Source organism: Larimichthys crocea, chromosome XIII (assembly GCF_000972845.2).
Source record: "Larimichthys crocea isolate SSNF chromosome XIII, L_crocea_2.0, whole genome shotgun sequence".
In the NCBI taxonomy this organism is placed as follows: domain Eukaryota; kingdom Metazoa; phylum Chordata; class Actinopteri; family Sciaenidae; genus Larimichthys; species Larimichthys crocea.
The window spans coordinates 23,592,170-23,602,703 of NC_040023.1; the positions used below are offsets into that span (position 1 = coordinate 23,592,170).

At 38.9% G+C, this 10,534-nt stretch overlaps 3 protein-coding genes across 3 annotated transcripts in view; all 3 read right to left on the bottom strand.

The window, feature by feature from the left end:
* sult2st3 (sulfotransferase family 2, cytosolic sulfotransferase 3) overlaps nucleotides 1–1,176 on the bottom strand; it is a 5,818-nt gene extending 4,642 nt beyond the window's left edge. The window contains exon 1 of the mRNA XM_027286138.1: nucleotides 980–1,176. Coding sequence (XP_027141939.1) covers nucleotides 980–1,115 — 136 coding nt within the window. The 5' untranslated portion in view covers nucleotides 1,116–1,176. The remainder of the gene's footprint in view (nucleotides 1–979) is intronic.
* A 2,073-nt stretch (nucleotides 1,177–3,249) lies between these two features.
* tmem147 (transmembrane protein 147) lies at nucleotides 3,250–8,407 on the bottom strand. Its single transcript, XM_027287476.1, has 8 exons — nucleotides 8,290–8,407; nucleotides 7,457–7,558; nucleotides 7,003–7,072; nucleotides 6,785–6,850; nucleotides 6,541–6,677; nucleotides 6,352–6,436; nucleotides 5,964–6,085; nucleotides 3,250–4,058 (listed from the first exon to the last, which is right to left on the bottom strand). The coding sequence occupies exons 2-8, from the start codon at nucleotides 7,531–7,533 to the stop codon at nucleotides 3,938–3,940; spliced, it is 678 nt and encodes a 225-aa protein (XP_027143277.1). The 5' UTR covers nucleotides 7,534–7,558; nucleotides 8,290–8,407; the 3' UTR covers nucleotides 3,250–3,937.
* Nucleotides 8,408–9,090: 683 nt separating this feature from the next.
* Nucleotides 9,091–10,534, bottom strand: part of LOC113747427 (macrophage mannose receptor 1-like) — a 2,683-nt gene continuing 1,239 nt past the window's right edge. The window contains exon 3 of the mRNA XM_027287236.1: nucleotides 9,091–10,012. Within this exon, the coding sequence (XP_027143037.1) occupies nucleotides 9,815–10,012 (198 nt within the window). The 3' untranslated portion in view covers nucleotides 9,091–9,814. The remainder of the gene's footprint in view (nucleotides 10,013–10,534) is intronic.

Genomic DNA, 10,534 nt, shown 5'->3' on the forward strand with positions numbered 1-10,534 from the left:
TATATATATATATATATTATATATATAAGTACAAGTAGCCTGTACCCGAGTAAAACAAACCACACAATAATTGTTTTGACCCACAAATCTACCAAGAATAAGGCTGGTAGATCACTAACTTCACTCTCAGTAATCAGTAATGATAAGGGTACCGTACATGGATGCAAACTGTGACAAATGTGACAAAGATGCAAACCCCTGACAGGTTTTCAGGGGGAGGTCAGCTTTAAAATGTGGATTTAAAATCGATTCTGGTGCAAAGATAATGGGGAAAAAAATCTTACTACTACAAAAGGGGGGCATCAGTTCAGGGCACCTAAAAAACAGTCATGCTGCCATGTTTGAGCCACATTTTTGCAGCTTATCCAAAAGATTTAGACCAACTTCAAAAAAAGAAATAAACATAAGATAAGATAAACATTGAATAAAAGAAAGCTTAATATATTTCATAACAAAAATAAATCATATTTCTGTGCTCTCACTCTCACATCACCTTCTTGCACACATATAAAACCACAAATCGACATCATTAAAAATATACTGTGATATGATAAGAAGCGTGTTTTATCACACATCAAAGTCTCTGGACATTGTGTTACTCAAAAACTACATAATAAAAGTACTTCAGAGTATTTGTGCACCCATAAAGACCACAGAAAGTATAGGACAAACATTATTACAGTACCGTGGTATACAGGTGGGCTATACTCAGACAGTCAGTTATCTCCCCCAGACAACCTGCTGTATCAGCATGTTTAGAGGTGTATAGTCCATACATCGGGCGCTTTAGGGGACCAAAAACATGGTCACAGTGATATCTATTATTCATAAAAAGTCAACACAGATATTGCACTGTGGTTTGTTTATATGTATAGAGTATGGTGCTGGTGGAACAATACACATGAAACGTGCTACTTGCCCCAGGGACTAGTGACACAACTGAAAAGAGACTTTTAAGTACGAGAATTAATACACTTACCTGACTTGGGGTAAGTCACAGCAAACACATCAGAGTCTTCCACAGAGAAATTTTGGGCGAACTCCAAACTCTCCATGCTGTGAGCTGCAGAGGGCAGGAGCAGGCCATGGTACTGAATGTACTTGCTGGAGGACATGATGATTGTGCCTGGCTGAGGGGGCACTGTTTGTCTGGAAACCTTATACAAGCCTTATACAAAGCTCCTTCCTGTCTCTGAGGTAGTCTTGGAGTTTCGGCCTTTATACAGTCTCTTTTCCCCTGAGCTCCTCCTAACCCGACACTCTAGCTGGCAGAGATGTTGTCACATGCCTCTAATTCTCATTCTCATTCTCATTGAAAGTCACAAGGTCAGGATGATGACAATGTAACACTGTAACTTTCTTTCTCTAATGAGCAACCAGATTTTTTTGTGCAACCTCGCACAAGTAGCAACAGTGTATAAACGGAAAGTAGTAGTACAAGCAACACAAACAGAGCTTTGTTACACTCCAGAGACCCGAGCTGAGTGAGGAGCAAGAGAGGCGCAGAAAATGCAGGCTGAGTGAGCAAAACTAACATGACAGGGAGAAGCACAGGGTATATTAGCCTGGTATGACATGTGCCATGCTAAAGATGTGCCCTTCCTTCCTCCTGTCCTATTGTTTGCTTGACGACTTACCCCACAGTCCCTACCCTTTTACATATTCTTTGATCACGGTTGTCTTTCCGTATAAAAGCGCTTCATTTCATTTGCTCTGGGTCAATTCACTGGCTCAGATACGTTCTGTGACTGTCAGTTCACCAGTGTGCTGGCATGCTTCCTAATAAAACACACACCACCACAGTAAACATCTCAACTTGACTTAATGATTTCTTCGACAGATGTAATGAATAAAACTATGGAGATGATCTTTATCAAAATAGTCCTGTGTTTCATTTTTTTTGTTCACTACACATGACTCAGACTTCATTTGTTTTGTAGCACTCCCCTCTGTTGAGAATTTCTCCTAATTCTGCCACTACTCATTTGTGGAGTGAGAAACCAAATTGAGATGTCCAGCTGAAAAGGCGCACATATGTTCAGAAAAATCACATGGGTTAAAAATGAGAACTAAAGAAATAATCTCAGCTCATTTTTTGTGGATGTAACATATATCAACAGAATGTGCACAGGTTAAAACTGGGAAAGATCCTCTGAATGGAGAAGCCTTCATTCAAGTCTCCAGGGGGGAGCAGAGTATTTGATAAGGTGATTGGTGATTGACTGATGATGGTGTGGGAAGAATGATGGACAATACTAATCCTGTAACAGTGATAGCTTATGTTTTATATACCCCAATTTTTCTTGTATTGCAGTCTAGGTTTTTGTTTCCTAACTACATCACTCATTGTTGTGTATAGAATAATTGTAATTATACAATTTAACACCACTTATCCAATGATGAAGAAAATACACATTTAACATAGTGTAGACTTAACCAAGCATTTGAACCTCTAAGGGCATAACTGATGGTGTTATATATCTGTAGATGTGACACAAAATATTACTTTCTGAATGATTTTGTTAGAGATGAGCCTGAGTGATACATTTTAAACTTAATTAACAGACTTTGCATTACTCATAAGTCTTAATAAATGTTTAAAATGAACATGAGGTTCAGATTTGTATCACCTTCATGCAAGTTTAACGTGTTCAATGCAATTTATTCTTTGTTATCCGACTCCAGATGTGAAAGAAAGGAAGAACTGTTTTTAGATTTGTTCACACCTGATTGGCTTAGATTTGGTTACATTGTCATTTAAAAAAAAGATAATTGTGACAATGAAAACAAAATTATTACAGAACAGTGCATTTGTATCCAACTTTTATTTGTATTTGTTTCATTTTTAAAGTAGTGTTAGTATCGGCCCCTGGGCATCACATTGTCAAATCTGGCCCTCTTTAAAAAAAGTTTAGACGTCGCTGCCCTAGTGTTTAGGCTTTGGTCTTTTGACATGCAGTGTATTTGATAAGGTGACTGGTGATTGTGTGGGAGGAATGATGGACAATACTAATCCTGTAACAGCGATAACTGTATTTGTTTACCTAACTGTTTTATACACCATAATTTTTCTCATTTTGCAGTCATGCTGTAAGCATGTTTTTATAAAGGTGTTTTGCTGTAAGGTTGAGTATTCTTTTACATATTCTTTGATCACAGTTGTTCTTGACTTCGCAGTTCTGTATCATGAGCTCCATTTAATTTGCTCTGGGTCAACTCACTGACTCAGATATGTTCTGTGACTGTCAGTTCACCAGTGTGCCAGCAGGCTTTTTAATAAACACACAACACCACAGCAAACATCTCAACTGGACTCGATGATTTCTTCGACAATCTTTAACACAATTCAATAATTAGAAAAATCTTGTTACAATTATGTTTTCACTACTTGTAAGATTTACTTGCATATAAATAAATTGATACATGTGTGGAAACACAATGGACTATCAAGAAACTACAACTTTGTTTAATTAACTTGTTATAAATTCACTTTACTATTTACTCTGGTTCATTGGACAACACGTAGAAAAAAAATTATGTTACTTATAAAGTCTGAATTCATTTGTGGTCGTTCTAATATAAAATTCACCCTTTAACAAAACCAACACAGCTTAGGTAAGCCAATCATATATGAAAGCCTCCTGATGTCACAGCTCATCCTGCAGTTTTAACATAGCTTCATCCTGAATTCATGTTTCCATCAATGGTCCGTACAAACTGGAAAAACTGGTTAGCATACCAGTTGGTAGTTTGTACATTAGCCTGGTTTGTACATCAGCAGTCCAACTACCCGATATCAACAAGCATTTTTCAGTAGTCTTTGGTGTGATAGTAAGACTGAAATGGTAACAGGACACAGCTTCTGATTTATGACCACCTCAGTCCATTCTGGACCAGAAAGACTGTTGAAGGCTCATGCCAGGGTGCTGACTTTTACTTAGTTGCTGTGGACCAGAGTGACGAAGAGAAACAATGAGCAGAGAGAGATGGCACCAGTGAGCACAGCTTTCACCAACAGCACTGTCCAACTGCCCAGCAGGAAGACATGGACAAACAACCTGAAGACACAACAGAGAGAAACACAATATGAGTTACAGCGTAACTATACATTGGCACAAACTGACCATCAAAGCCAGCGATAAATAGTGAGTTTATTCAGAATATTTCGTCCTTTCGTCCTAATATCTGTCCTTTGAGTTTTTCATGGTTTAATGTGTGCTAATAATATTAAAGCATAGAACAATTCTTTACTAAAGAGATTTTAAGTTCATCAAGTGAGTAAGATGTAATTATTTTGTACTGCATGTATCTTTCTCTTCATATATATTTTACGATCCACTTGATTTTGTAAATCCTTTTAATCCTTTCAGCTTGTAAATGAAAATGTACCTTCTAATACTGCTCATGTTGTTAACTAGTGCCATCCTGTGGTTTACAAAGTAAAATGCAGCCATCACATACTGCAGGGCAGGGTTTATGCAGGAATCTTAAGGTTAAATTAAATACCATTTAATACCTTTGTAATAGTCATATAGCAAAAACAGGATCGATAAATGGGAGGGCACGTGCACTGTTACTGTCAATCCCTTAGTTATTTACATGTAGTCATTTAGCTGACACTTTTATCTGAAGCGACGTTCAGAGAAGATGCGATGGCTTCAGTGAAGTTTGACTGGTGGTGGGACTCGATTAGAGCGGTGTACTGGGCATACTAGCAGCACAAAAATTTGATATTAATGTCTGCTCTCCCATCAAGTTGTCAGTCAACTGAACACTGCAGATAGATCCAACTACATGATTTGAGTTATGCTACTTGAAATCTGCTAAACAAATGACACAGTGCCCAAGCCTTCAGTACCACTACACACATAACCATGTTCTCTAATGAAGACATCAAGTATACTTGACCAACAGTGGAGGATGCTTGGAACAGCTGTTCTACTGACACTTTTCTTTTTTGTCTTTTCACTGGCATTTTCAGTCAATGAAATCAAAAAAATCAGTACATGTTTTTAGGCTCAGGATGAGGCTATATTCATGATTTTATATCATCATAATAACCACAAACTTCTTATTGAGACTCATTAAAGTTTCAGGGCGTCCTGTAACCATGGTAACTCTCAGCGCAGGAGGAGAGGGAGCGACGCTGAATGCTGTTTTTATACGATAAAACCTGGACAAAGTCCAGAGTAGAGTCATAGTTTCACACATGAAGCAACAACAGGAGACTCTCTCAAAATGACATCACAGCTCTGTGACGCAGTCGAAATCTGATTCATAATTGGTAACGTTGCAGCACGATTAGTCCATGCTAGCTAAACTTTAGCGCAGGTACTCCGTGTTTAGACTCTGGCCTGGTGTGGGTCACACACACACGCTGTAAACAATACCATTGGCTGTGTGACAATCTGCCAATAAAAACATCACCCCTCCTCGAATATACATTGATCTCATAGCCACTGTGAACTCTAAATGGCGGAAATAGCGACGGAAAAGACGCTACGACAGTCTGGCGCACTTTTAACAAACAAACTTACAACAAATCACATGCTATTCTTAAAAAAAATATATTACTTCGCAATCAGACATTTAATACTTTTCAAAGTTGATTTACTACCTTTTAATACTTTTTAATACGCTGCGGACACCCTGGTTAAGAGACAAAGCGTTTTCCCTTTAACTAATCTGGTCTTTTTTATTTGCCACAAGTTAGATAAGATTAATACCACTCTCATGTCATGTCAACATGGAGAAAAGGCAATGTGTTTCTGCTTCTGTAAATAAATTAAATGTGACAAAAATGACTCCCACCAGTCATGATAACCGACTTTCCTCAACAGTAACAGCAATACCACATCCCTGAAGACAAAACTTGATTCTGTCTTTCTGTATACTGTGGTATGTCTGATGGCATGTAAACATTTGTACTGGGCATAAGAGTGTGTGTATGAAGGCAGACGTACTCCATTAGGAAGGCCTTGTAGACACAGAGAGCCAGCAGCACAGTAACAGGAAGCCTGAAGCTTTTAGGAAGGTCATATCGTGTGAACATCCACACCACCGCTGCCATGGCAATATAATGGACCTATAAACAGACAGAGACAGAGAGAGTACAATGAGAATAAAACCTTTTAACAAACGTGTGTATCTGAACACACAGACAAGAACAAGTTATTTAAATCTTTTCTGTAGACAACGGCTGTCAACAAAGTAAGTGAACATGACATGAAGAAACTGCAGAGGACAATTAAAAAATGTGACAGCGATTCTGAAGATACAGTGAAACGAGGCGCTGTGGGAAAATGCTGACATAAAAAGACAACAGACGGAGAGAAAGCCAAATACACTCACCAAACTAATGTTTGAATCGAAGCTCATCTGGATGTATTTCCAGTCAAACTCAATCCCCCTGGCTCCCACCCACAGAGGAAGACACCTGAAAAGCAACAGCAGGACGCAAACAGGGAAGTTCAGTGTTTACATATTAACATAATTAGTCATGGTCATCATCTCTTTCACAGAACCAGTGTTACTGCTTACCTGGACATCACAAGTTCTGCTGTTGCCCAGCCCATGGCAGCCACCATGATCTTGTATTCTCCTTTACCAGCATTACGAGACATCACGAGATGGAGGCCCAACAGGTCTGCCAGGTCCACTGTTGCCTTCATGAACTCCTGGAAAACAAGCGCACACAGATTACAGCCTCGTGTGCAAGCTGGTATTAAGTGTAGTTCCGTAAGATCTGACGAGGTGAGAGAAAATGTTCAGTTTCAACACTCACCCCGACAAAGTCATAAACTCCAGCTCCTCCTTCCCATGTGGGGAAAAATGTAGCTAGGAACAGCATCTGAAACAGCAAAAGTTAAGTTAAAGTTAAGCTCTTTACACACTTTCAAGACAGCAAATGGCAACAGAGTTCATGCTTTTCTCTCCTGCTCAGTTTTATTTATTTTACTCCAGGCACTTAAAAAACGACGATCAAGCAGAGCGCTCACATACCTTACAGAGCTGAACAAACAGGTAGGTTGCTCCAGCCTGGACACATCTCCAGAAGGCATTGTACTCTGAACTAAAGATTGAAAACGCAACGAGTTTAAAAGACAGCACTGTAAAATAAGAGTTCACAGTATGACAAGGTATTATCACACAAGGCAGAAACCGACAGTGTGGGATGAATTGCTTTAAGACTTAAGTACAAACAAAAACAAAAGTTATTTAACAAAAGTACTGCCAAATTCAAGCGCAAGCTAAAGAGTTTTAAGAAGATTATGTGGACCCCCCTGTGACGTTACTAAGCAGATTATTAACAGACCTCTTAGTGTCTGAGCATATGTTGCTACGACAGGAGGAAGAAATATTAGATACGACGACAACAGACACAACACAGAATTTCTATCTTTTTCTCCGACTCGACTTCAAAGGCCACGGCTGGCATGTGTGATGAGACACTTACAGCCCGCTGCACTTGTACGTTATGAAGTAAGGGAAGTACGCCAGAGCAAAGCAGTTCCCAAAGTGAAACAGCGTCATGATGTCTGGTTACAAAATTCAGCTCCCTGAAAAAAAGAAAAAAAAGAGATAAAGAAGATCAGGCTTTACAGACACTGATACAACAGGCCACACTTGGATGAGATAATATCCATCACTTTTCACACACATAAAGTCATAAATAAAAAACAAAGCACACGTTTTCAGAGGCCAGGGTGACGCCTTGACATGCTCTGATGTTCAGGATATTCATTTTAAAATGATATAATAAGCAAACTGTGGCTAAAAACAGAAACACATTTAAGTCGCTCACTGACTTACATGATTAATCATTATCTAAACTGCTGCTGGTTGATTTCCTGTGACCGACTGACTGCACAGTGTTCATTTCAATATTAACTGTACCTCATAGTGGACAGTCATGAACAGTTCTGGGTGATGTTACATTACTACATGGTCAAACCTGTGTGAGCAGCTCGCAGGCTGGTTCACAGTCTGTGAGCAGCTCGCAGGCTGGTTCACAGTCTGTGTGAGCAGCTCGCAGGCTGGTTCACAGTCTGTGAGCAGCTCGCAGGCTGGTTCACAGTCTGTGAGCAGCTCGCAGGCTGGTTCACAGTCTGTGGATGTTTGAATACTTCTGTACGTGAGCTGGCTAAGCTACAAACGGACACACGCTCTTTTATCGTAGCCAACACGACCTGGACTTCATTTCCCGGCGCCGAGTTTTAACCACGAAGCTATCTTTAATCCATTCAAACATGTGGCAGCAGGTGTAAAGACCTCGTCAGCGTCACTCACCGTGTTTGAAGAGCTGCAGAGGTCCGGCGTGCTAATGTCTGACCCGACGACGAGCGGAACTGAGCTTTGGCGCAGCCTCCAAATGCCTCCGACAGTGTCACCGGTAGGAACTCAACTATTAGTTCCACGTGATGCCTTCCTCTAATACATGTGTTTATTTAAGACATTTTAAGGTATTGCTATTTATATTGGGTTGTACACAGTAGCTACGTGTGAGTACCAATAACTGTCATTGATTTGTAACAATAAAGTTAGTCTTAGCAGCTCGACTGGACAGACTGGTGACAGAGGCGGAGAGAAGGATCCTGAAAGACCCCCACCACCTCTGACAGCAGGTTCACCAGAAGAGGAGTGTGTCAGTGGCAGACCTCTCCTCTCCTCCTGCTCCACCAACAGACTCAACAACTCTTTCGACACCTGTCAGACATGACAGGGAGGACACAGAGGACAACAATCAAATGGACAATCTCATTTCATGTCCTATCTTAATTTCATTTTCTGATGCTGCTTTAGTTAAATTTTAGTTATTTGCATTGAGACATATGTTTCCATTATATATGTAACAGTTTTGGTGTCCTCAGTGTTCATCTACAGGGTAGAAAATAATAAAAAAGAAAGAAAGAAAAGCCATTGAATGACGAGGCATAGTCAAACTACTGTCTGGTACTGTACATGTTATTTGACTAGTCTATTTGAATATTTAGAACAAAAACAAAAAAACATTTGTGTGTTTCATCAGAAAGCAGGATGTTCCTTAGTATTTACTTTTTAAGATTTAGTTTTGTAAAGTCTGCATTTTAACATATTATTGCAGAGTAAAGTCAATTAATTTTAGGTGGTCGTTGACTCAAATATCTGATGATATATATCTGTATACCATAAGGGAGCACACTGTGCGTCAAACACTTGCAAAAAGCAGAACAACGCATGTAACTGTTTTGCAAAAATGCCTTTATTGGTTGTCATTGTTTCTATAATAGTCATACCTTTACTAAAATCTTAAGCAAGTCCTGAAAAAAACAAAAAAAACAAACAAAAAAAACAATACCTGAGCACCCATAGCTGATCAGCGCCCAGCACTTCAGGAATCAGATTTCATATTAATGAAGACAGTTTAAATAAAAAGCAGGGTAAACTTTCATATAATAAGATATATCTTGTCAATTTTCATTTCTACAGTACAGACTACACAAGCATATTAATGTGAAAAATGTCACAAAGAAAGAAAACGTCTCATGTTGATAAAGGTCACAGAGAGTCAAATGACATTTTCACTCCCTCTGTATGGTAATATTCTTTTCTCTTTCACACTTGGTTAAAATCAACCGAAGGAACTACAGTAAAACATCATTTATATAGAAAATAGAGCCCTAGTAGAAAGAGATGATCTAATGAAACATGCAACAACAGAGCATTGAAAAGCTTTGTCTGACAGAGTCACTTCTGCTAACAATGTTTTAATTTTATTTATTATTCTTGATTTTTATTTGTTTGTCTTAATTTCCATACTTACATACCATATACTTTAAACTATATACCGGTAGCAGACAAAGTTTCTTTTCTCTGAACAGTCCCTGATGATCCATCTCTTCGTGTCGTATTTGGACACAGTCCCACAGTGTTGCTGCTGAGACGGACATTTTGGCAGCCCACCACTGTCTTTCAGCTCCTCTTTGTTCGCCCACCACCACTTCCCTGCCAGGAAGCGCAGGCCTGTCCAAACCTGAGAAACACAAGGCAGACTTTGAGTGTCACTCTTTGACAAGTGTTTTATCTGTGATTGCTTATAGTTAAACCAGTCACAATGACCTTGATTGCTAAAGTTTAAAATAACTTTTTTTAGGAAAACGTGAATGGAATATTAATACAATATATCAGATAAAGAAGTCACAGGGATTGTGGTCCTGGCACTGCTGTTGTCTATTTGGGTCATCAAACAACCCAGCCACATCTTTTTTGGGGGCATTTATTGTGCATTCATATCCATCACACAATGGATGAATTCTATAGTGAAAATGTTTTAAACAGTTTAGACAAGAAAAGACTGAACCACGCCATGGTATTTTGCTGATGATCATATTTTGATTGCTGTTTAGTAAGACAAACTACAAAGGAGACCACCCTTCAGTGTATAATACTTAATCTATCAATATACATATACATTTAAGAAAGCATTTATATTCTGATAAACTAAAATTGCATTTAAATGATGCAATAAAAACCTCAGAGTTAATATTCTCTCTTT

What these genes read in the sequence shown, in the direction of transcription:
- tmem147 (XM_027287476.1), bottom strand. Translation starts at nt 7,533, where the DNA reads ATGACGCTGTTTCACTTTGGGAACTGCTTTGCTCTGGCGTACTTCCCT. An exon ending in ACGTACAAGTGCAGCGGGCT is followed by an intron (nt 7,073 to 7,456) that starts GTAAGTGTCTCA and finishes TTCAATCTTTAG; the next exon opens with TTCAGAGTACAATGCCTTCT. An exon ending in TGTTTGTTCAGCTCTGTAAG is followed by an intron (nt 6,851 to 7,002) that starts GTATGTGAGCGC and finishes TTGCTGTTTCAG; the next exon opens with ATGCTGTTCCTAGCTACATT.